At 37.7% G+C, this 26,659-nt stretch overlaps 1 protein-coding gene across 2 annotated transcripts in view; it reads left to right on the top strand.

The window, feature by feature from the left end:
• ATG7 (autophagy related 7) overlaps positions 1–26,659 on the top strand; it is a 105,927-nt gene that overhangs the window by 6,379 nt on the left and 72,889 nt on the right. The window contains exons 6-17 of one of the 2 annotated variants that reach the window (XM_071550908.1): positions 992–1,030; positions 1,975–2,124; positions 2,689–2,777; positions 3,852–3,973; positions 4,963–5,053; positions 6,805–6,949; positions 7,548–7,706; positions 12,589–12,783; positions 15,161–15,364; positions 15,618–15,733; positions 16,427–16,502; positions 19,505–19,585. In XM_071550908.1, the coding sequence (XP_071407009.1) occupies positions 992–1,030; positions 1,975–2,124; positions 2,689–2,777; positions 3,852–3,973; positions 4,963–5,053; positions 6,805–6,949; positions 7,548–7,706; positions 12,589–12,783; positions 15,161–15,364; positions 15,618–15,733; positions 16,427–16,502; positions 19,505–19,585 (1,467 nt within the window). Of the gene's footprint in view, positions 1–913; positions 1,031–1,974; positions 2,125–2,688; positions 2,778–3,851; positions 3,974–4,962; positions 5,054–6,804; positions 6,950–7,547; positions 7,707–12,588; positions 12,784–15,160; positions 15,365–15,617; positions 15,734–16,426; positions 16,503–19,504; positions 19,586–26,659 lie in introns of both variants that reach the window. The other variant, XM_071550907.1, reaches the window with a different exon arrangement.

The raw sequence follows: 26,659 nt of genomic DNA, 5'->3' as shown, positions 1-26,659 counted from the left end.
GCATGTGTCTTAGTTCTTGTTTCCATGGCTTTTATAATAAGATCCCTCCAATCATTGCTTTACACATTTCTCAGTCCAGCCCCAGTCCCACCCCTGGTCCAACCCCCTGGAATTGGGTCTGGGGTCGTCAGGACCCTCTGTCTTCATCAACTCTTCTTCTTCAGGCACACAAAGGTCTCTTGGAGTTCATCCAGTTTTGGCTTTTGGGTCACTCTGACCTATGTTTATGTTTCATTCTGTGGGCCTTCTGATATCCTTCAGCTCTTTACCTTGGAAAGGAGTCTAAACAAGATTAATTAACTAAAGGAATTTGAGCTCCCTGTTCTGGGGCAGGGGTAGTGATAGAAAGGCATTAAACTTAAACTGTTAGAAATATTAACTCTCTAAAAATCTACAACTACTGTGTTCCTAAAATCTACAAAATGTGAAAATCAGAACAAAAACCCTTTCGGCATCAACACCTTAAAATATCTGAAAACATTTTTAAAAACCTAATAAACCACTCTGATGTAGAGCTATCAAATATTTTTCGATGTATTCTTTAAAAAATGCTGGTGCTATTTCATATATTTTCTACAAATCTGTACTTGATGGCTTTATAGATCTTAATAAAAGTAGACCCACTGTTTCATGTTTAACAAATTGAAACTTTTTAATAAATGCTCCAGTTAATAAAAGCTGAAGGATTGCACCCCATATCTGTTTAAACCTGAAATAAAAACATATTACAGGGAAGGGAAGTTGTCTATTATTTTAATTGTGTTCTGAAATCATGACACAGTGCCTCGTGAGGTAAAGAGAACTGTGGTTCCCATGATTAGTATCATCAGCCATCAACTATAATTGGTATTCCAAACCATCATTTAGTTTGATGTATGTCTTTATTATCTAATTTTGCAGTTTTTTCCCCTAGGATTTAAAAAAGTATCACTTCTATTACTGGTTTTGTTACCCTGCTCTCTGCTTCCCTGATGGAATACATATAATTCAGAAACCAGCGTCTCTTGGTGAGAGGTTCTCATCAAATCAGGTATTCAAAATAATGTTATTAAGTCTGTAGTACTAAGAATTTTTGTGAGCTACAAAACTCAGAATGTTTTGTTAGTGCATACCGAATTAATTTGAGAATCTACTTTCTTTTAAAATCTTCACTTTTTTAATTTCCATGTGGGTTTTTTGTTTACCTCTGTTTTTGTTACTGTATAAGATTTCTCAGCTTAGCATTCCTTCACCTTTATTCATTTAAATGAGGCAATAATGATGCAGGCAATGAAGCAAATGATGTGGCAAGCACTTCTTGAAGTGGCAGGGGGTTTTTATATACAGTTCAATAAATATGTATCTATGTCTTTGAAACTCATTATAAAAGAAACGTTTTTAAAAGGGCATCTCCTGGGAGAGCCAAGTCATTAAAATTAGAAAATTGTTAATACAATACATGATTGGACAAGGAAAAGGAGGTAATGGGGAAGATTTTTTTTTTAAGGAGAAAAGGTAACAATTTTTGAGTTTCTTTCATACTACAGTGTAAAAGGACCAAAAAAATGAACTTGCCCACATGTGCCTTTTTGCTTTGACAGAAGCCTTGAATGACTTTTTAATGGAATAGTAATCAGTGAGAAACAGTTCTGGTTTTTTTCAGTGAAAAATGCTTATTTTCTTTCTCAGAAGACCCTTTTACTTCTGTAGTGGCAAATGGTGTAAAAATACCCAAGAGTCATGATCCAAAGAGATTGTTTTAATTAAACACTGAAAATGCATCCAATGAAATAAATTAAGTAAGATTATTTTTTTCCTAATAATAAGGGGATAGATTTGCTTTCTTACAATCTTTAATTCTTACTGGTAGATCTATTTGTGGCAATAATAATGCTTCTGTTTAAATTTACATTGACAAATGCTGTTTGAGCAACTTAGTTTTTTCTCTCTTGCTGTGGTTAAAGCTGTTTGTTACAGTTGTGTTTTTGCTTTTAGATTCAAGCACTTCAGAAAGCATATGATGAACTTTGCCAGCAGGAGGGGGTTACAGCCCTGCCTTATTTTTTAATCAAGTATCAGGATAATTCTGTTGTGGTATCTCTGTTGAAAAAGTGGGATGGTTTCTTTCAAGACCACGGGGGAAAGGTAATGAGAATGTAACATCTTTTTATAAACTGCAAATGTTTAATATTCAAATAGTTTGAAAATTGTCTGTAATACTGAGCTGGGCACAGTGGTACTGTCCTGAAGGTTGGCTTTACAAGGGATTATTATCCTGATTTTCCTTTGATTTGTTGTCTTGATGGTCTGTGTCACTTCACTTTTTGGTCATTCCAAAATCAGTACAGAGTTTTGATTTGAAGGCAAGGCCTCAGTTGATGGGCTTTGCTCATGGTGGTGTTTTCAAGGAGAGTAATGAAGGTGCATTTACTGAAGTGAACATTGAATGTCCATAAAGAGGCCAAACTGAATAAATGCCAAAGCTGTGACTTGACTGAAATGTGGTGTAACCATGTATTAAATATCTGCAAATATGCAAATATGTGTGTTTACATTATGTAAATAGAAAATATGTAAATATCTGTGTAAATATTCAAAATGTGAATTCTCTGTCTGTAATTTTTACATTAAAATACCAGATAACTCTTACTGAGAACTGAATATTAGTATGAATAGATGACTTCTCATGCAGAGCACTTTTATTTGCAGGTTACAGTTGGAGTTTATGATCCATGTAATTTATCCCACTATCCAGGATGGCCACTGAGAAATTTCCTGATCCTGGCAGCCCACACTTGGTATCTATTTTATTCTTTCTCACAAAGCTTTTTTTTTGGTTGATATCAAATTAGGCATTTTTCTCCCCATGGCACTTTACTTATATGCCCCACCTGAGATTTGGCTTTTACCCTTGATGGGACTCACCCTAAGTGATTCTTATTTTATTTTTTATTCTGGTTTTTACTTCTCTCAGTCACAAATTCCTGTTAATCCTAATCCTCACATGAGTGTATGTACCTGGAAATAGATGCTTCAGACCCTGACAATTCCCTCTAGCTGCTTCTAATCTTGTTTAAAGCATTCTACGAATTTATATAATTAATTAGTGTCAAGTATTAGTAGACCTAAATTTTAAAAATCAGATATTCTTTGGTTTTCTTGTAGTGTGCGATCTTGAACGTTTTTGTTGGGCAGAAGGTGGGAAGAAAGGGCAGTTTCACGCTCTGGTTTTTTGGGAACAGAAGTGTCATTTAAACTCATTTTTGAAAAAATTTGGGTATTGCTGTTGGAAAAGAAGTATCTTTTAAAGTATCAAATAAATTTGTGCTGCTGTACCAAAACTGTAATTAGGTGGCACTTCCCTAGTTTTGGCTGTCACATTTTATTCCAAAGCACTCAGGAGTAGAAATGCTCAGTTGGGTGTACCAGGATGTGTAAGAACATTCTTGAGATTCAAAGGGGTTTAGGCACTAAAGTTCTAATTGTTTGATTTGGGGGTTTGAATCATAAGGAGGAAAAACGATAGCATGGAGAACTCAGAGGATCTTGCTGTGCCACAGCAGAGCCCGTCCTGTCTCCTGCCATGCTTGGGCGTTCCTTGCTCATTCCTCCTGCCTGCGGTTTGTGCAGCAGCTCAGTGGGAATGGCAGAGCACAGGCTGACAGTGCCATCACATGAGGCTCTTCACAGCAAAGGAGTTACTTTTATAGCCCAACAAGTTGTTTCTATTTCTACTCTTTTTGTATACCTGAAAAAAGACTTAGAATCTACAAGGGACTAAACCCATGTGAAGTGGTGTTTGAAAGAAGTCCCTCTCCTACGAAAGAAATTGCATGTCTGTCTCTATGAATGTTTTTTTTTTTTAATGGCAGGGGCAACATTCTCCAGACAGTTGAAGTGCTCTGCTTCAGAGACAGGACCATGCAGGGGGTGAGGGACATAACTCACAGCATTATCTTTGAAATAAAACTTCCGGAGACATCCCTTGGCCCAGGTAATCCATTGAAAAAAGGTTCTTCCCCATATTTTTTCCTCCCTTCTCAATCGGTGCAGAGATGGAAAATAAATTAATATACTAAGTCGTTGCTTATGCTAAGTTATTCCAAAGGGATTTTAAATTGTTTGAGTTTCTGTTAAATGCCTATAAAGGAAAGGGTTCCTTCTTCAACAAAGAAAGAAAACATCATGTTCTCTTTAATTTTTTTCCTCATTAAATTGTGTTTCTAATTTAAAAAACCCCAGGCAATTAGTTCTTTTCTTGTTAAATTTGTACACAGTCCCTCAGGTAGAACAAGTTCATATAATAGTTAATTTATGTGATGCAGACTTTCTGTAAACTGCTGAAATGGTAAAAGGCTGGAGCAGAGTGAAATTGTTTCTTCAATTCCATAGTGACATATCCGGATGTATTTTAAAGCAATAAATTTGTAATGCTAGGGCATAATTTCAGATTTACAGGACAGTATCACAACATTTCTGTCCCTCATCCAGAAAGTTCTAAATGCTTTATATATCATTATTGCAGATTGTTTAATTATATATACTTAGGATATTTAATTTTCCACTGAATTCACAGATGGAGTCTGGGGAACATGAAGCAATGATTGAACTTGGCAAAATTTACTGTGTTCTGATTTATGAATTTGCTGAGCTTGACACTGAAGATCTGTGGGCTTGGTGGGGAATGATGCCATCTCTCCTAGGTTTGAAGGAAGCTGAACAGTCAAGAGCAGCACAAGAGATACCTGTAAACACAGCATTTCTCCAAGAATTAAGGCTTTCAGTTGATGTAAATCAGCAGTGTTTGTGTAGCAATATGAACTAAGATGTTAAGATACAGATTATTTACTTACAAATTTAGAATTAATGTTTTTCCAACAATATTGAATCCAACAAAATTTCTTTTTTCTATCCTGTGATGTTAAGGTTTTCATTTCTTTCATTTTTTTTTAATTTTTTTTTAAATTTTGATGCGTCAAACAGATTGCCCAAAAGCTGTTGGGTGGGAGAAAAACCAGAAAGGAGGCATGGGGCCAAGGATGGTGAATCTCAGTGAATGCATGGATCCAAAAAGGTGTGTTTATTATCTTTTAAATTCTTATACTTTTCTTTACTTGGGCTCAATCCACAACAAGTTGAAGTGTGAAATGTGAGGAGTATCCGTCTCTTAGGTAAAAATGTACAGTAACATCTATATATATATGTTTATATGTATTGTTTGGACAGTCCTTTTGGAGGTAAGGATCTTAATAGGGCAGTGCACCACCTGTAGCAGAAATTTTTGCCTTTTTTAATTTTAGCTTAAAGTTTCAAGTGGGTTGTATTTAGAACTGAGTGGAACATAAGCCATGGTGTTACAGACCTGTGGTTTTCATTGAATTCTATAACCTTCAGGGTGCTAATAAGCATGGACAAAAGTTCAGCCTTTGGGCATTGCTGAAGTGTGACAGGAAGGAGCTCAGCAAACATGACTTTAGTAATTTTTATAATTCTGCACATGAAGGATTGAAGAGTCAAGTTGCAGAGACTGTTACAGACTCATGTGCTTTTACTAATTCCATCTGTTCCAGGCTCTTGGAAACGCTGTAGGAGTGTGTTGATCTCATGGTTCAGGTTAACATTTTACCCATCAAGCAAAGTAATTTTTGTCTTGCAGTTGTGTCAGTTCTCAGTATGTTCATAGACATTCGAGAAAATTTATCTCAGGGCTCTTAATTCTTTAGGTGAATGTAACTTAACTTCTTTATTTTTATGCATGCTCCCTTCTGGTGATTTCCACAGAGGATGTTGGTAATGTGCCAGCCTTGACGGTTGTCATCTTAAATCCTTGTTGAACAAATAATTTAGCAGATAGTCCAAAAATTTTTATATGATGTATAAAATTTTCAGGAATCTGAGCTCTGTGATGACCTGATTGGTGAGTTTTAACAGCCTGTGTTCTGATGAATATAAAAATATGACACTAGCTTGAACATGGCTGTCCTTCCTCATTTTATTTCTGAAACTTTCACAAAGAGTTGACCAGATTATTTAGGGGATGAGTGTAGTATTTCATGTTAAGAGCAGGTGTAACTGGATGCAGGAAATCAGTTTAAAAAAGAAACATAAGTTCATTAACAGGAATCTTGGCTGAGACACTTTTTATTTTCATGCTTGCCTGGATTTTGTTACTAAAATTGTAATTTTGGATTGTTACCTTTCTCATAAGCTGTTAGAGACCTGTTCCAATTCCAAAGGAAGTCTGTGGCTGCAATAGATTTTTGCAGCAAGTCTGGAGTGGCCAGCTGACACCTTCCCAATATGTGGAAGCGTTTGAAAGAGAACACTTTCCTGGCAAAATTTCCTGGTTAATAAGCATCTCTTCAAATATCTTCAAGCTATTTCTTTTAAACTTCCACTATCTTTCTACTGTTGCTTCAGTAGTGATTTAGTCCTCTGTTTTTAAGCAGTGCAGTCACAACTTTTCTAAGAATGTTATTGGGCCAACATGTTGGTTACAGTAGGAGGTTCCAATGAAATTGAATATCAGGAACTGTGTATATTTATTTAGAATGATTTTTGACATCTTCTCCCTGTGTGTTTTGCATGTGTCATGGGTGTGAACAAGGAGCATAAAAATTGTTTTCAAGTGTCCTTGCCATGCACCTTATTATTAGGTGGAAATATGCATTGGAAACTTTATCATATTACCTGTGTGTTAAATCACTGAATTCTTTCCTTTAAAAAAATAAATATTGAACTTCTGCAGTTGAAAAACAAGTAATTGCTTTGTTGGAGAAACACAAGAGCATTCAGAAGTGTGTTGCTGTCTGTGTCATGGTCTAGGTTAGCAGAGTCATCTGTGGATCTTAATTTGAAGCTGATGTGCTGGCGGTTGGTGCCTACTCTGGATTTGGAAAACATTGTGTCTGCCAAGTGTCTGCTGCTAGGAGCTGGTACATTGGGTTGTAGTGTTGCAAGGACCTTGATGGTAAGTCCTGAGTTAATCTTTAAAATAATCTACTGTTTCTTATAAATTCTATATTTCTTTTTTTTTGTCCAGCTACCATGACACATAAGAGAAAAGTTGTATTCCTGTGCATTAGAATACACATAATTCATATAAGTTGATACTATAAATTGCAGGGAAGAGGTAAGATCTGTAGTCAAGAGGTTCTGCTAATAGTAGAATAGCAGAAAGTCAGAGAACCTTGGCTGAATAGTACTTGTTTTGAATTTACATTAAAACAAATTGAACAAGAAATTCTGAAACAAATTAATGAGCTATAAAAATCAAATTCACAGTAAAGCACTTAAAATAACTAACTATGCTGGCAATTACTTTCAGGGATGATCACTACATCCCACTGAATCCAGTAGGGTTTTGAGGGATTACTGTTAAATGATTTATTTGGACAGACCAAACTTTCTGTTCGTTGATTTCTGTGCAAGTACGAGGTTCAAAAGCTTTTGTAGCTTGATCTTTCTAGAAGAAATGGATAAAACTCCTGTTGAGTATCTGGAGTAACTCAAAACTCTTTGTTTAAGGCTATTATACTTGTCATTCTTTGAGCTCCTCCCTCGTTTAGGGCTGGGGAGTCAGGAAGATCACCTTTGTGGACAATGCCAGGATCTCCTACTCCAACCCGGTGCGGCAGCCGCTCTACGAGTTCGAGGACTGTCTGAGTGGGGGGAAGCCCAAGGCACTTGCAGCAGCAGACAGGCTACAGAAGATCTTCCCAGGAGTGGTAAGATCAGTGTTTACAACATGTTGGTACATTCCTTGAAGAAAACCAGGGACTTTAAATTGCTATTGCAAGTGCTAGTAATGAAACATTATTGTGAAGAGGGGAAAATGTGACACAGGTGATATGCTGGTTACTGACAAACCTACAGGCATTTTACTTCAGGTACTCCATACCTGTTAAACTTTGTTGAGACAAATATTTGTAATAATGAAATACAATTAAGCACCATCTGAGTTATCTTGTAGCTCTTTGGTGGTGAAGCAAAATGTTTTTCTGTCTAGTGTGTCCTAAGGAGCTTTTGGTAATGTCAGCTTTTAATGCTGTGTTTTCCCACTCTGCTCCTAAATGTGAGGTCAGACATATTAATTGTTTATTTATAGGAGCAGGTACTGAATCTGATAATAAACGTATTATTGAGATTTCCTATTATGCTTTATACCTAAAATTTGTAGTCTTACTTACTTGATTTTCTACATTAAAAGAAGTTAATATTTGACTTCTAGAAAAGGGAAGCAGTGGATAGCAGCCTAGAGAAGATATCACTGTTGGCCTGTGGCCAAAGGACTCCTCTTTTTTGGGAGGCTGTTGGTAGTGACATACTATCAAAATGAAGTAGTTGAAAGGAAACAAAAGACAAGAGTGAGTTTTTATATTGTTTTAGAAGCTTTATAATGAAAGCCTCACCAATGGCAGCCTTTATCCTTTTTGACTCAAGGGATGTGCATCATATGAACATTATGGGGGAACAAGTTCAGAAACACCTAATTTTCAGTGCTGAAAAAAATAGATTTAAAAAACAACCCTTAAAAATAGTGCTGTTCTCTTGGTTTCAGCCTTCATTTGGGGAAGAATTGGTATGGCCTGTAATTTTCAGAATAGAAACACTCTCAGCTTCCTTTATCATGAACAAAAAGGTTTTAGACTCATTTGGCATGTGATGAAAGCCACTCAACTGTTGATAAAACAGTGTTTGTTTTCGAGTTGAGACTGCCTCAGATTTTGTAGCTACAGTTACCAGAGCTCTGCTGGCAAACAGCATCTCAATGTGGTAAGGACTCTCACTATGCAGTTCTGTACTTAAACTGCTCCTGATTTATGCTGCTGGTCATAATGTTAGGAGTTATGAAGAGGGAAATACCGATTATGTCACTGATGCTCAGTGTTGTGAACAACTTTAGAGATAATTTCTAAACCATTTTATAGTGATCTGGTTTCAGCTAAGGAGCGCCCTGTGCTTTTATTCTTCTGCCTGTTTTGATCCTGTTATTATCATTTATGAAGTGAGTATTGCTACTAAGTAGTAATTCAATGAATATTTGAGTATCAAACAGTGATCCCCAGTATGAAAAAATTCTGAACATTTCACTTTCAAAACTTTTCGGTAAGTAAATCAGATGAAACTCTCTGAAACTTCCAAGACTTTATTTAACTTTGCTGCATTACAGTGTTACTGTTACTTGGTGATCCTCATTTAGTTATAGAAATATTAAATAGTCAAGTGCAGAAAAAAAAGCATCTGTGCAGTGTCACATAGAGCACCAAATGCTCTCTAGGGCATGTGTCACATGATCTCTTACTTTTTACACTTGGGAAATTAAAAACAGGAATATTAAGAAAGAATTCGTAGCTTAATTAGAGGAAATAGTAGAATCCTGACTGGTACAGTTATGAGTTTTCTTGTTAGAAATGACCAAGAAAGCAAAAGATCAGACTGTACTGTGGAATCTTGAGATTGTGATGAGGCTTGGAAAAAATAAAAAGGAAAAAAAAAGGTTGAATGTAACCTGGAGAAGAGCTTCTAGTAATAAAGGGGAGCCAATAACAATGCTTAGTGAGCCTGTGTCAATAATGTATGTATGTATATATTTGCTATACACAGGAAAGTTAAATAGTTTTCCTGTTTGGTATCAGCATATACAATGCATGTATCTGTACTGTATGTGATGATTTTTAACTCTGCTGTGCACCTCAAATATTCTGCACCTACCACTATGTTCCTAGCACAGTATCCCCATTGGTGTTATGCATTCCCTGTTGTTTCTGAAAACCTGGGTTTGCACTTCTGTGCAATTCCCTTGCAGTCTAATTTGCTTCCTGTGATTTAATTGTGAGTAATATTTTGCACATAAAATGCAGTTTCTCCTGGTTGACTTTGAACTACTCAACTCCTCTCTGTGAATTTGGCTTTATTTTTTAATTTTACATTCTTTCTAGTTGAAAGAGTAACCACCTCATCATTGCAGGTGAAACAAGAAGGAATGCTATGGCAAGGAGCTTTGTTTTGTTCCACTTCTGAGATTATCATTAGCTCTAACTTAGAGTTTTACTATAAAAAATAAGAGAGGCCTTGGAAATAGCAGCATTTATGGATTTACAGCTTTTCTTAGCAAGTAGGTAATGCACAAAGTCGTTCATGCAGCTGTTCTGTGGAATTCCACTTTCTTACCACTCTTATAATTTCCTGAACTATTCAGGCATAGAACTCCAATGTATTTTCCATCTTATGATGCTTTATTCTATATTGCATGGGGGTCAACTTTATGTAGATACTTCTCATAAAACATTTTAATGATGCCAGCACACGATTTCTTAATATTCTGAGTACCTACACACTTCTGTTCCAGTTTCATGTGCTGAACGCAGCTATGTCCTAAGTGATCAGAGCCATGGCTTAACCAAAATGCAGAAAGTTAGCAGAAATGTGAATAAAAATGAGAGAGAGGGTTGTGGTAGCACCACAAATGGCAACATTTTGCCTGTTTGCTTCAGAAAGAAACACAAAAAACCCAAAAGCAACTAGAGCCTCAAGCACAGCTTTGGTCAGTTGTCAGTGAGAGTGTTGAGAAGTAGATTGTCTTTCATGGGTTTGCACATGTCAACATACTTCTAAAAGAAGGGGTTGTGTGTGATTCTAATACTTTATGGGATGGTAAGTTTTTTTGATAATTTGGAGCAATTTTAGAACTTTTGTTAGCGTGAAGGTTCTGGTCTTAAAATCTAAGCCTTTTTGTGAGCAGTCAAGGAAAATTCTTTCTGTCATGTAAAGACTCCTGGGATTTTGGAATTCTGTGGAATGAGTAAGAACTATGCAAATGTAAATATGCACATTTACTCTTTAAAGTAATACTCATGTGCCATCCCAGGCTACTCTTTGAGCTCTTCTTGCCAGCATTTGGCTACAGAAGAAAGCCTCAGCCACTTCTGCTAGTGACAGGTGTCTTTCTGAGGGACAGTTGAAACTATTGAAGCTGCTGGACTTGTCTCTATTCCTACAGCTACAGTCACAGGATGTTTTTTTTCTGAATTCTGGTAAGATTTTAGTATTTTGCAAACCTTGTTACCATTCTTCCATGCAGCTGAGGTTCAACTTGTTTACTTGTTCATGTTAGTTTTACTGAACAAAAATCGACCTCCTGAGTCCCCAGCAGTGTCAGTTATGCTTATCTTATAAATGAGCACTTGTGTGCAGTGCAGCTTAATGAGTTATCCATAAATGCATTATTTGGTTCCTGCCACAGCTTTTTGAGAGCATAAGGACACTGAAGGTAGAACCTCCTCCAGTAATTACCCAGTGCTTGTGCTGGTGATACAGAGCTGTCCTCACTGGGAAACGGGCGCTGCCTCGGTGGTGTCTTGCTGGGTCACTGTGGGCTCTTCATCCTACCCTTGGGGGTGGCAGTGAGGGGAAAAAAAAAGGTATATCCTTTGGTGTGGTCAGTGCAGATATTACTGAATTAATTTCCCCAAGCTGCTGTATGTGCCTGATTCTTTTTATCCTCAGGGATATTTGTGATGTTTAGAATGTACATTCACCCTTCTGCTTATTTGGCTCACCTGGATTTATGAGTTGTGCTTGCAGTCCGTCTATACAAAAAGCACATTCCACCAACCTTCCTTTCCTCTCTTCATATGTAATTTTATCTTTGGTTCATTCAGCTTCTAAATTTTGGCTTTTAAAGTGTTAGTTGCTTAGATAGAACACAGTGACAGGCAGAAAGGCTTTGGCAAAGCTGATGCTTCTGTAACATATATGAAGATCCATTCTCCTCTTACAGCAGATGGCTGACAGATTGTGTTAATGTATTTCCAAATGAGTGAGTTAATTGTTTGCATTGTATCTGCATTGTGTATATTCTTATTTGGCTCAACATTTTCTGCTCAGTATGCCTTGCCCAAATAGGGGGTTGGAACAGGAATATGCTCTTTTCAGCATCTGCACAGTACAGGTCTTCAGGCAGCCAAGCTCTGCAGCAACAAGTCTCCAGAGTGCTTTTCTTCTATTTCAAGTTCACGTATGGCTGGTTGAATTATGGGAAAATAATTTGAGACTAGGGAATTTAAAGAGCAGGATGTGTGATACTTCATGTGGCTTACTGTAACTAAGTCAATATTCAATATCAGAAATATGAACTACATCCTGTTAACATCATGTGTGACATGACTGCAGAGAGAATGCAGAGCAAAGGTTTTATACATGTTTAATAGCCTGATCATAATCATATGTAAATGTGACTTCTTGCCTTTGTAGTGATGTTTCTAACTTCTGGAATTAGGAGCAATTCACATATCTCCTTGTAGTGATTTGCTAGGCCTGATAGGACTTTCTGAACCACCTTAACAGGGTTGGTCTGTGCTTGTGACCCAAACTGGTGTGTTTGCACTGAGCTGTTCTGTTCTGGATAAATCCACGAGGTGAGACTCAAAACTTTAGCACTGTACTTGAGTGCACTGCACTGGCAGACAGGTGGCAAGAAGAAAGTTGCCATTCTGTCAAAGAGTAATCAAATTTGTACTCCACATTTTTGTACTGAATTTTACAATAATTTTATTCTGTCACAAGGTTATATTTTTAATCTGTTGTTTTCTGTCTGCCTCCATGTAGAGCTCAGAGGGCTATAACATGAGCATCCCTATGCCAGGCCACCCAGTGAATTTTTCTGAGGTAACAATGGCGCAGGCTCAGAAGGATGTGGCTAAACTTGAAGAGCTTATTGATGCTCATGATGTTGTATTCCTACTAATGGACACTAGAGAGAGTCGATGGCTTCCTGCTGTCATTGCAGCCAGCAAGAGAAAGGTATTGTACCATTTCCCTTTCCCTTTCCCTTTCCATTGCCTTCCCTTTTTGCCTTCCCTCCCTTTTTGCCTTCCCTCCCTTTTTGCCTTCCCTCCCTTTTTGCCTTCCCTCCCTTTTTGCCTTCCCTCCCTTTTTGCCTTCCCTCCCTTTTTGCCTTCCCTCCCTTTTTGCCTTCCCTCCCTTTTTGCCTTGCCTTTTGCCTTGCCTTTTGCCTTGCCTTGCCTTTTCTCTCTGCTCCTCTTCTTTGGTTTCTGTCTTATAGATTTCCCATCCTGAACAATAGGCTTGTATGTCTTCGTAGCTGAAATAAACGTCCCTTTGCCAGTGAATTACAATGCCAGTGAAAAGATCAGTGTGTCTCTTTAGTTTAGACTTCACTGAAGTATAACTGCAGGTGTGTGTGTAACTTGATAACCAGTTCCTCCTTAATCCTCCTGTCCTCTCTGCAGTTTGCCCCTGTGGTCTCTCAGCAATATTTTAGCTGTTTAAAACAGAGTAAGTTTGCAAAGCTGGGTGCTGAACTGGGAAATGCCAGCCTACTCTTCCATTTGTATGGTGGTTGGTAATTGTAAGAAATATATGCAATTTTATATGCATATTTTATATGCAACCTGTCTGGTTCAGTCAGGGTAGGGTTGTTTGAATGATCTCTAAAACCTCATCCCCACATTTGCTTGGCTTACAGTGCCCCTCTACATTTGCCTTGCAGCATTCAAGTTATATTTTGATGACAAATTTTAAGTTTCTTTGACACTTCTCTGTTATTCAGTGGCACAGTGTGTCTGCACCACAGTTAGTTGATTTGACAAGACCATTTTGATATGAGGAGATGGAATTCCCTGTCACTGAATAAGCAGAGCAGTGAAATCTCAGGGTGTCCAAATCAAAAAGCTCAGTACTTGATGCTGACACGCATTTAATGAGAGCTCTGTTTCAAATGTGATTTTGTGTGATGACTGCAAATCTGAAATATTGCTGCACTTGGCTCCCCAAGGTCTCAAAACAGACACATGGAATATAAAGGCCAAAGTGAGCGAGAATGTGTGTAAAGTGCATGAAAACAGGTACATGGGTAGAAGAACGAGTTGTTTTTCCCATATAATAATGCCATGATGATCTTTGTTATTCCTTCAGTCCTCCCCCCAAAACAAGCATCTCAGACCCTGCAAGTGTTAAATCCTCATGGCAGATGTTACCTCTGTTCCTCCTCAGCACTGGTTTGCTTGTTTGTTTTTTTATTATTGCATGCCAAGAGACACACTTCTATTGTCTCTTTATCAAAACGAGATGATTCTGGGTCTTTCATTAAGGGTCAATCAGTTAGATTGAAATAGTTGCTAGCCAGTGAACTGACAAGAGAGAAAGTTTATTGCAGTGGGAAGTGTTCTGCAATGCCAGTAGTTTCTGGTAATACCAGCCATGCCATGTTACTGGTATTTTGAAGGTGGAATATCATATTCTGGCTTTACAGGTAGATATAGTGAGAAGATGCAGTCTTTTAATTGCTGTAGACCTTCAACAGCATGGTTCTGCTTGAGGACTGAGGGCAGAATAAACTGCTACAAGGTTGAAAGAGAATATCCAGAAGTTACTTGAAATGCTGAGAATGATGATGCAACTCACAAGCTTGCTAGTTAAGATGGCTAATTCTTGCTTGCTTCCCTCAGACTCCCTCTTTTAATAATTCCTGGCTATAGGAATGAAAATCTACAAAGTGCTGCATTAGAATTTCTGCCTAAAGTATCTGCATGTGAAGCAGTGTAGAATCTTCCTTTAGATTTTACTGGCTACAGTCATTACTGTATTGATGTTATGCTCATAACACACAGAGCTTCAGATTCGTCTAACGCTTGCCACAGACTGGAGAGAAAGGGGGAAATGATGATGTGTAGCTGTACCACAGCTGCTCCTGCTCCCCATGTGACTAAGCAGATGCATATGAAGGCCAGAAGTAATCATGAATTGCTTTCCTTACTGAGCAGAATTTTTTCTGGTTAACAGATGGTGTTCCACTGCTTGAAGTGCCTGTTGCTTTTTTTTGTCAGCGAGTGTGCATAGGTTTGTCAAGCAGCTAGAGGGAATCGTTAATTTGTATGAGATTTCCCTGAAAGACACTGTAAAAGGCACAGGTTTGTGGTTTTTTGAAGCAGACTTGTATTTTGGTTTTGTTTCTTCTAAGTGCTTGATAACAGGAATTCTGCACTTTTCTGAAAGTGTTTATGACAAGGGTGTTAGACATGCAGTTAATGGGCAGTTCATCCATCTACAGCATGTGGGTTTTTTTGGCATTTACAGTGAATAAAAACCTGGAGGCCTTTTTTTCCCTCTCCCCTTTTGGCTTACTTAAAATCTCTTGTTCTGCCTTTTTTGTTCACAGTTGGTCATCAATGCTGCCTTGGGATTTGACACTTTTGTTGTTATGAGACATGGCCTAAAGAAACCAAAACAGCAAGAAGCTGATGATTCATGTTCCAGCAATGCCTCTGGTTCTTCTGATCTTCTGGGATCATCACTCTTCTCAAATATCCCTGGCTATAAACTGGGCTGCTACTTCTGCAATGATGTTGTGGCACCAGGGGATGTGAGTAGAACCTTATGCAAGTGGTGATTACATGTTTCTTTTGTTTTTACTTGAATTTTTTATTTCCTTTAAGTGATGTTTCATGAAGGGATTTATTTTAAGCTTAGGTATACAGGATTAAGAAATGGCTCATCTTTTACTTGGAAGATCAAAGAAATTAATTGCACAGAACTAAGGATGTTTTGTGTTGCAGGGCAGACAGTTACTTTTGAGTTACTTTTTTTCTTTCCTTTAGAGTTGTCTGTCTTTGTAGTCCACCAGGGACCGGACTCTGGACCAGCAGTGCACGGTCAGTCGCCCTGGGTTAGCCATGGTAGCTGGAGCCCTGGCAGTGGAGTTAATGGTTTCTGTCTTACAGCATCCAGAAGGGTAAGTCATTGCTGCACTGGTGTTCTCTGAGAAATAAGACAAATTTCAGATAATCTTTGGAGAGAGGAAGAAAGTACACACCAAGTAGGGTAGTTCTGTAAGGTATACTGTTGTCTGTAAATTAATGTAATATATAGATCACATCTGCTATATTAGTGTAACTTAACAGTGTTTGAGAGAACTGATCCGTCAAATCTTAAGTTTTTCTTTTTATTTTCTCTCTGAGTTTAATGGTAGAAAAGTATAGAGAGTATTTCAAAAGAAGAAAATACTGCTGTTAGTGGATCTTGGCGTTCCTTTGTTGAACAGGGTGTGAGTGTAGGGAACAGCATAACTGTCTGTGTCACATGAAGGGCTTCAAGATAAACCACATACTGCAAACCTTATTTAAAATTAGGCGGGTTTAATACAGAAATTACTCTGAAAATCTGCAACTTGACATTTAGGGTTTTTTTCTGTCTTTAAAATCTGTGAAAGAAAAAGTGGCTTAGGAGTTGGACATGAGCATGTTACAAGTCTCAGACTGATTTATATCCCCACAGTGAATCTTAGTTATTCTGAAACAGACTTTCCAGATAGGTTCCTTTCCAGATTCTAAACCATAAGCTGTAACAAAATGCCTCGAAGCTTACTGGAAATTTTGACTCTGAGTGTGCTGTCTTGTTCTAATTTTCCTGCTTGGTTTTTTGGCAGTGGTTATGCTGTGGCCAGCAGCAGTGATGATAGAATGAATGAGCCCCCTACTTCTCTTGGACTTGTTCCTCATCAGGTAAATAATTTGTGATTAAATGCTTTTGTTTGAGACCTGGAAACTGATAGAAGGCAAATGTCACAGTTTGCCTCCTTAAAAAAACATGCAATATGCTGATTCCATTCCTCAGAGGACTGACTCTCCATGTTTGTTAAAAAAATAATAAAGGATAGAAATCATATTAATCCATCACACAGGTAGTTGTGTTCCTGGCATCCTGTCTGTCCTTGTGGACACACAATTCCTGCTACCTACTTAGCAAGAATTTGTTTGGCACTATGTGAATAAGGCAACCTCTGACTTCCTGTTCCCCGTCAGAGCTGACAATATGATCATCTCAAAGGCACTTCTGTTCCCTTTTTAAATCTCTTCAGAATCTGAAAAAAATTCAGATCCAGCCAACTCACAATTAGTATAGCTCTCCAAAACATTGATGTATTTTTAGTACAGTACAGCACTTTTTTCCTCTACTCAACCTAACCTCTAGTAACAAATGTGCTAAGGATACGGTTTTTCAAATTGCTCGGTAGAGTTGTTCTTACTTCTTACATTGATACAGTCCTTCAAAAAATTACCTCCTGATTTTATCCCTATAATCACATCCTCTGTGGTATTGTCACTGGGGACTAGAATTATTCTGTGCCTCTTCCCTTATGTTGCTATCTGAATGACTCTGTTTGTGTGTTTCCATTGTATAAAGAATTTATTTGTTTCTGAGCAGTATTTTTAGATTCTATTGACTTTTTTTTTGCACTAAGAGTAAATCTTAGTTCAGAAAACATAAAGCTACCAGTATGTTTTCTTTGCAACATCCAGGTAAGCACATGTTCTGGGCTATATAAAGTCTGTCTCATTTTGGTTATAATTTTACACTTAGGTTTTACACTTAGTGTTTACACTTAGGTCATTTTATGCTGTGGGGTCTCCCTGGGCTCTCCCTCTCTGGCAAATCTGGAGTCTCTCCAGTTCTTTCTCAGGAGTTTCCCTTGTTACTGTGAACACTCAGTTGCAGAACTGGTGGGGAATATCCAGTCCTGGATTGGCTGATTGAGGTACCCTCAGCAAGAGGCTTTTGCCTGTCTGGCAGTTGTGATCTGCTGCTCTGGAAGGATCTCAGCAATCTCTAACTTTGGCACTAGTTGTTAAGTTTGTTGCTTTCCCAGTGACTGACAGGTTACTTTACTGTAACTTCATTATTCCCGTATCCTACAGTGTTATCTGTAGTTCCAATGCTAATCCTCTTGTCAGCCAAGTCCTGCCCACCCAACTGCTCAGGGAGATATTTTGACCTCTCCCATCTCAGTAGGAAGCAGAATCCAAAACTCAATCTTGTTCATTTATTGATCCAGGTATTCCCTTCTGATTTATCATTGGAGAAGTTTTTGCTTTCTTAGTTGAAAAGCTAATGTCTGTAATTATCTACATTAATTATCTGTAGTTATCTGAATTTTTCCTGTGATTATATGGAATGGTAATAGGAAAGACATTTTCCTTCTGCTTGAACAGTTTCTTTGGGAAAATAACTTCAGTAATTTTGACAGTTGAATCTTTGAGTCTTGTAGAAATACAGGGATTTTGTTCTTAAATTGTAAATATGCTCTGAAAAACAGATCTGCAATTTGAACTTCCTCTCGGCACCTAAAAAGGGATAGTGAAGAAGTAATTTACTTTCCCCCAACAAAAAGCAAGAAATATCACATGATGTAGTTAATGTTTTGTAGAATATTTCCTAGTAAACTTTAGAAATTTTACTGTTCCTAGTGGAAAAATAATGATTTCTCAGTTTATATGTTTCTGGCTGACGAGAGTGTCAAATGTCCAGTCAGTCCTGTCTGATTTGGTTTGTACCTCTGTATAATTTTACTTTGTGTTCTAGCTCTGTTTTGGGCTGTGCTTTCAGATAGGACCTGTGTCAAATACAGACTTTAATTGTATTATGGCTTCTGTCATGTTTTCACATTTGCATTTACTGACTGTTTTCTCGAGGGGTCTGGAATTGATTGTACCTTTCTGGGGAGGTGTTTTATGTTGGTTTTTATTCATTCATTAGCCCACTACTGTGGAAACAGAGGGATAGTAATTAATGCAGCACTGCTGTTGGATGGATAAAAAGTGTTGCCCACTCATAGTCTTAGACTGTCATAAATGAACTGGATTTATTTTCAAGAAGTGACTTAGAGTTTCTTCGATATCAGAAATACAGGGCAATGTGGTATCAGAAAGGCTTGGTTTTGTTGTTTTCTTCTTTGTGGAAAAAATTACTGTATTTTTGTGTTCTGACATTATGTGTGGCTTGGTGTTTCTGCAAAAATACCTTTGTATTAATACTAGTTGTAGTATTTAATAGTTTAAATTACTATTGGCTTCTGGGGTCTCTGCCATTCCAGCTCCATGGAATGTGTGGAGTGCATGTTAGATGGATTTCTGTAACAGACTTCAAAATTAGGGCATTATTAGTTGTATTACAGAGTTTCTAAAGTTCTGTCCTTAGTGACATCTCTTCATTGTAATAGAGCTGTAAAAGCACAGAGTAAAAAAGGATGATCAATACTCCAAACAGTTCATAGTCTGAATATTCAAACACTGCTGCAAAGTGTTTGGTATAGAATTTTAAACTTAGCTGTCAGTACTATCATATTAACATCATAGTTTAGGAATATGTAATAGCTACATTTTCAGATTGTATGTTAGAAATAGGGATAAAAGTATGTTTAACTGGTTATACCCTGATTTTTTATTTTTGATCAAATTTTGCTCTCAGAAAAGGCAAACTGCAGGTGGTGCTGTGCATCTATTTCTGACTAAATAGTGTTGCATTCACATTAGTTGTGCCTTTATTTGCATATAGAAAAACAGTAATATGTGTTAGTATAAATTTACTGCATATGTTACTGAGGGTGACTGTTAGAATGTTATAAATCCTGGTTATAGGTGTTCTTTTTATTGAATGTGTGTGCCCAGTTCATGTTGAATTTTGGAAGTGTTTAAAAATAGTATTGTAATTTTTTTTCCTCTTCTAGATCCGAGGATTTTTGTCCAGATTTGATAATGTTCTTCCAGTCAGCCTGGCATTTGATAAGTGCACAGCCTGCTCAGCCAAGGTCAGTATGAGGTTTGTCTGTGCTTCATTTTGCATGTTTTGCTCTGGGTCAGTCTTGGGGTACAGAGCACTGCTTTGTGTTTTACATTTTCTCTGACTTCCTTGGGGACTGGAATCTCTTCTCACTTCGGTAAAGTTCTTTTGCCCTCGTACCCTTCTTTTCCTGCTGTTTTCCAGGTTTCTTTGACATCACCTGTTAGCATGCTATTTCAGTGTAAATGTTGTAGTTAGCTGAAGAATCCAAGCAGAGATTAGGTCTGAAACATTTCTGAAAGGTTTATCACATAGATACTGTCATTATCTTTTAGCTTTGTAGGAAGGAATAAGATGGATATTGTTTATGAAATTCTTTCTGATGTCTGATAAATAAATATAACTTTTTAGCTTTCTGGGACTTAGACAACTTTGTGTGTTTCTAAAGGTATTAAATTTCTGTTTTGTGATACACATCAGACATAGGAAGAACAATTGAGAAAAAAATAATTGCTTCTTAATTGAACAGCCTGTTCATGTTGCTGCTGGTGTTGGCAGTGCTGAGTCCCCTCCCACTTTACAGCTGTTCCCTGGCTCTGCTGTGTCCTCCCAGAACACTGGGGCAGCACTTGGATTGTCTCCCTGTGCTGTGGCCTTGGAAAGTTGGCTCTGGCAATTTTCATGGCCATGTAGTGCAAGTCCAAGAGGTTTTGCCTGTGTATCTCCATAGGAGGATGCAGAGGGTTTGGCTCGTGGTTTGGGCTGCCTGTGAGTGCCATTGGTTTGGGTCACTTTTGTGCACCATGAGAGTGACTGAGAGAAGTTCCTTCTGTTCTTTTTGGTGCACTTCCCTTCTTTCAAACAGCATCACAAACTCCTGGGCACTGTCCCTTTTTTGAGAACTTCCACAATATCTTCTTCTACAGTATTCCTTTTATTCCACTGGGCTACCTGGGTTCATTTGACAAGTTTTGAAGGACACTTAATGTGCATTTTCTCCTCAAAAGTTGAAGCACTAAACTTTCTTTCTAAAAATAGCAGTTTTATCTACCTTCTTGAATAACTAAAAGCTCAGCAGTAGCTAAAACTTGATGGTGGAGCTTGTGGAGTTAAACTGTTAGAATAAGCTTTTTTCTTTTTTCTTCTTATTTGCTCTTTATCTCCAATCCAAGACATGCTGATAATATAAAAACAATAAAAATGTATACCTATGTAGATAAATGCAGATATCAATTTTTTGTTAGCAAACAATTTCCTCTTGGAGGTCATTTTAAGAGAACCAAGTTTTACATAAACAGACTTGACGATTCAATAAAAACTGACTTGGATTTTAGCAGCTGTGCTATTCCCAGAGAGATCACTTTTCATGTGGTTTGGGTATTAAATTACTCCTGTGCTGAAAAGGTTGCTTCACTGGTTCATGTATTTCCTTACAGTAGAAAAACAGCCTTTGTTTACTTTACTAACTTTCTATTTGTTAGCACAAGAGGATGTCACCCTGCATTATGTGGAAATCTGATGCTAATGCTTTGAAATTACAAATCCAATTACAATTTAATTGTAGTCTGTATGCTGGTTTGTTGTATGAGGGTTGTTTTGTTTTGTTTTTCTAATACAGTAATTTAGCATAGTTTCATCCTTTTCTATTTCAGATTTACTGTAGATTCAGACTTTTAGCACAGAAGTGGCTTTGCTGATGTAACTGAATTTTCTGGCACCATATTAATTTTATGTCAGAATTCTCTTTCTTGAGCTCTTGCCACTCTGTAACTCTTAAAACATCAAGCTAATCTATCAGGAGTTTTAAAAAAATTCCAGTACATTCTTAAGCCATCCTGTCCAGCTGGATGATTTAGGAGAAGCTGCTAATGATCTGCATGTTTAGAGATTAGAGTCCTTTTCAGGTTGACTCACAATCATTACTTCATTTCTCTGATTTTGATGCTGAGGAGACCAACAGCCAGCTCTTCCCTACTCGGCACTGTCCTGGACAGGCTGCATGCCAGACAAGCTTCCCACAGACAATTGGTCAGGAATTTTAGGATGGTAACAGCAGGAAACCATCCTATTTTTATTCTGGGCCAAATTTTCCCTGTATGATTTCCCCTGCTGTCCTGCTCTGGTTCTGCAGAAGTTTGTGCTGGAATGTGAACTATCCCATGTCAGAGCTGAGGGCACTGCCCTGCCAGTGGAGCTCTGAGGAGCAGGGAAAGCCCTTTGGTGCCAAACTTGTTCTGACACTGAAAAAAAGGGAGAGCCCAGAGTTCTTTGTTATGGATATTTGTTTGTAACTGCTGCTTTACTTACAGAATGTGAATATTAAGCTTATTACTGTAGTAATTAAGCTGTCTGTTTACCCTCATGGGACCAAATTCTCTTAATATTATGGTGAGAAGCATTGCAATTCCTTAAAAAAGCAGAGCAGTCCTGATCCTGTGCTGCTACACCCTTGCTAGAGACCTGGCTGAAGCCTTGATGTGAATGTGAAAATATACATGTATTGTAGTGCAAAACTGCCAGTGGTTAAATTTTAATGAGGGCAATGAGAATTTCCATGTTATTGCTCCCCTTGTGCGTCATGGAAGGAAGGAGGAGCCTTGTAGTGTCAGAGTGTAACATCATTAGGAATAATGAGGACAAAGAGATGCCCCCTCTGGTTTTGCATATAGCTCACATCTCCTGCATTAGGGTTTGTCATGCATGTGTGCAAAGCTGCCTTGTTTTCCTTGAAGATACTTCTCCCCCTACTACAATCATTCTCATGTCATTATCTCCTCTGTGAAAATTAAAGAATCAGTGTAAGTATCTCTACTAATTTTCGGGTTCTTTCTCAACTTCCCATTCAGTGTGCTGAAAACTGGAGCTGCTGCTGCAGTTTTTTAACCACTGAGTAATCTCCCTGATTTAGCATTACATATTTCTCAGTTTCATTGCATTTCAGGGAAGGACAGGCACTGGGATCAGGGATGGTATTCCAGGCATTATGTTACAGTTTCTGCCTTCAGTCAAGAAACTCTCCCCTATCCTTGCAGATGTTTTCCCTTTTTAACATCCCAGGAACACATTAAGCACTTCTGCTGTGACATTTCCTAAGTGCCTGTGTTGTGTAAGATATTCGTGAGGGTTTCGCTTTTGAAATCGCTCATCATGTAGACTTAACAATACTCCCATTGTTCTCATCTGCTGACTGCTGTGCATGCACTTTTCCTTCAAGCTGTTCTGCTCAGTTGTGACAGTAGCCTGCAATATTCAGTAACTTACTGGTGTTTTACAGTTGAAGTAATTTTAATTTTGATTCCAGCAAGTCCCTTCATATTTGCCCCAGCTGCACTGAGAAAAAACACTCCTATTTGCTTTTTCCCAGTAGTAGGATATTGTACAATCTGTCAGTGAAACTCTTGAATCATTTTGTAATCTACATTTCTCAATTCAAGTATTGTGTTGATGTTAGAGATGTAAAAATCACAGGAGGGAAGAAAGCCTTGGTCTTTCCTGTGTTCCTTGCAGAACTTGCAGAAATGATGAAGGAAATTAAAAGAAATGTTTGTCCTTTGAATGAACATTTTGAAAATTTAAAAGAATGTTTTAAAAGTTTTTTTTTCTGTAGCTGTGCTGTAACATGGAATCTGTGTAACCAAGTCTGTTTATAATTTTCCTTATTTCCTGAATTTACATGTTTCAGCATTTGGCTCTTCCATTTACAGTGCAACCTCTGTATGAATACTGGGTAGATTTCACTCAGACTTGAGGAATGTGTCACAGATACACCTCAGCATATTTTCAGCCTTTCCTATTTAAATCTAGTGCTTTTCTTACTCCTAAGCTGGCATAGAAATTTGCCTTATGGTGAGTTACAGAAATTTATCACTTTTGCTTTTCCTCTTTGAAAAATGTCCTTTTAACTGGGGGAAGCAGGAGGCAAGATTATCTTGCCCATTACTTTTGAAATACAAGGAAGCCTTTACTTCTCTGGAAATAAATTTTAAATTTAGTGAGAGAATTGAAATAAGGTCTCTTTTCAAAATTAGTCATAGTGAGGATGGTTTTGCTGCTCATTGCCTGAAAGTTGTGCATTCTTCAAAATAATACCTGGTCTTACTATTTTAAAAATACTTAATTTTTGCAATAAAGTCAACAAAATATGATGTAGATTATCCCAAGGGAAAGGATACTAACAGAACGAAGCTGTGATGGGGAGTAAGAATGCCAAATCTCACACAGAGAAATTATGACCACGGCAATGTGACCATTATGGTGACATTTTGTTCCCTTAGAGGACAGCAAGTGTGATAAAGAACCTCAGAAATCTAAAAAGTTACATTAACTTTAAACATTACTCTGTTTATGAATAGAGAGAAGGGTGTGGTGGCTGTACAGACAGGAGGAGAGGTCATTGACAAATGGAACATGATGCATATAATGGCACAATAACACCACTGAATCTAATAGGATAGGAGAGAACTCATTATCTCTTTCCTATATCTGAGCAAAAAAATCCATGGTTTTAGGGAAGTATGTGTAGGTGAGTGGGGAAGTTACACCTTGCTTAGTCCATGGTGATGGCTGGGAGCATTGTAGCTAATCCCACATGTAGCAGTGCTGAATAACCTCCCTGGCACAGAACAGCTCCAGAGGACAGACAGGGTGTGAAAGGAAGGGACATGCAGAAAGATGGAACATACTTATGTTAAATCTTAAATCATGCCCTTTACCAAAATTGAGCAAGCAGGAGAATGCCCTGTGTTGGCTCTGCTATGACTGGATTGGGAGCTGGAAACGATGGATGTTTTGCAGCAGCTCTTCAGAGGCTGTTGCTGACACCAAACAGCCTCCCAGTGTCAACAGATGCTTCATTTTAAAAGTGAAGCAAAATCTGATGCTTTATATTATGGTACTGAAGAGAAATAAGGTTATTTGAAAACTCAGGCAGCTCATAAGAAGGGTAGTTCAAAACTCTAACCAGTGTACTTGTCCTCCTCTGCTACTCCAGACATGATGATGTTGGACATCTTTAATGCACAATTACTCCTAGCCATTCCATTGTGTCTTTGTTTCAACTTCTAACATATCTGTGAAATCACTTCCGAATCAATTTATTGTTATGTTTTCTTCAATTAAGCATAAAAGTATTCAGGAGAATTTTTTTCCTCTTTTTGACTACTCTCTTATTCTCAGTTGTAGTTTAGTTGGAGTTACAGCAGGGACTAATTTCTTGCTGTTATTACTTAGGAGAAGAAACTACTTCACAGGAAATCGGTGAGACATTCCCTTTCAGCTTATGTTGTTAGTGTGCTGATCTGTATTAATTGACATGGTTTATCCAAAGTGAAAGATCAGTTTGTGTCTTGTGAGACTAAACCATCCACCCAAATATTACCACATGAGTGAGGATCTGGTTTGTGTTCAGGGTCCTGAGAGGACCTTCAGGAGAGGTCAATCTCTCTGGAGGTGGCAGCTGGGTGGGCAATGTCCAGGAGCTTGTTTTGAGCGTGGATGTTTGCAACTGTCTTTAAATGTTGGAAGCTGGAGGTTTGTGTCTTTCATATTTTGCTGAGCAAACCCAGTTTTTATTACCCAGCCCCCAATCCAGAGATAATTGTCTTTATTCTCTCCAATCCCCTTGTTTCATCAGATAAGACCTCTCTGTATGCCAGATGCAACCATTACCATCCTAGAGAGTGTAAGTACAACTTGGCATAGAAAATGGATTTAAATAACATTTCGTTTGGGGTCTTGCCTTCATGACACAAAGGACTGGATAGTGTGGGTTTACTGCAGTGTTCTAGGAGCCATCCTTCAGTGTTGTGTTCCTTGCACTGAAAGTTCTGAACTCCACTGATTAAATAATTAAGGAGGTTTCTTGAAAGGGAAAGACAAAGAAGAAAGAAGAAAAAAAGAACAGAGAACATAAAACTCTGAAATTAGTGTTATTCTCTATTTTTTTTTCTCCAGAAAATCAGCTGTTCTGTTATTACATCTGGTTTTGTAGTAATAAAGTTGTTAGATGAAGAATCCCTTGCTAGTAGATAGGTAACACACTTTTGCCCTTCAGAGAAGTAAAGAAATTATTTTGTTATTCTTTATTTCTTTTATTGGTGAATTTGATAAGTGTTTCCTGATGTTTAAGTGTCAGTTTATGCTGATGTGGCAATGCACCATGTTAGGTGTGGAATCAAAGCTGTGCTGCAGAGAAGCCCAGAGTTCAGTCCAAAAAGCAGCTGCTGTGACTGACTGGTCCATTGTATTGACTAATTTACTTGTCTACAAGTGAAGTAGCATTAAAAGTAGTGAAAATATGTTCCAGTAATTGTTCAGTGACTTTAAATGGATGTGAGGTATTATTCTAAATAGTCCTGAGTGGGAAAGGGAATGGTTTGTGCAGTCCATTTTAAACAGAAGTCTGTATTATCTGAACTAAAAGAAAAAAATAGAAGTAATCGAACTCTTTAAATGAAAATACTTACATAGTTTCTGGACCATGAATAAAATGAAATTTCCCACTGTTAGTTTTCACTCACTTTAAAATGCTGTTTTTAAGGGGAAGAAGAAACCTGCCATTGTTAAAAGCAATGAATTCATATTTTTGCCAAGTTGTGTTTCTGTTGCATTTAAATTAAATTCTGTGGGTCTTAGAGGGTTTATTTTTTGTTGGTGGTTTTTTCCCAATATTTATTCTTCATTCAATTCAATTACATTTTAACTTCATTCATACAAAGGACTATCAATCAGGAATAAACAGCATCATTGCAGTTTTCTAGTACTGACATGTTCAATATCTAACTGTGCCTAAAATGCCATTTGTAATTGTTTGTTCTAATGGCAACTATGTACTGTCTTGGCATCTCTCGGTAAAGCTGTTGCAGAACTCCCTTTCTGTCAGTAAAAACAAAACTGAACTAAAATACTTTGACTGACTTAAAATATCTAATGCTCCCTATTCCCTTATTTATTGTTCCATTATTCCAAGGATTCAGTACATATTCATAGACACAGTATGTTTTTATACTTTTAATTACTGTAATTGTTTCTTATATGTTTTTTTGCATTCTTCTCATTGCAGTTGACCGAAGTGGTCTACATTGAGGCCTGTTTTCTTCAGTTA

This window comes from Pithys albifrons, chromosome 3 (genome assembly GCF_047495875.1).
Source record: "Pithys albifrons albifrons isolate INPA30051 chromosome 3, PitAlb_v1, whole genome shotgun sequence".
NCBI lineage: Eukaryota > Metazoa > Chordata > Aves > Passeriformes > Thamnophilidae > Pithys > Pithys albifrons.
The sequence above is the reverse complement of the archived record's forward strand: the minus strand, read 5'-3'. Positions and strand labels throughout refer to the sequence as shown.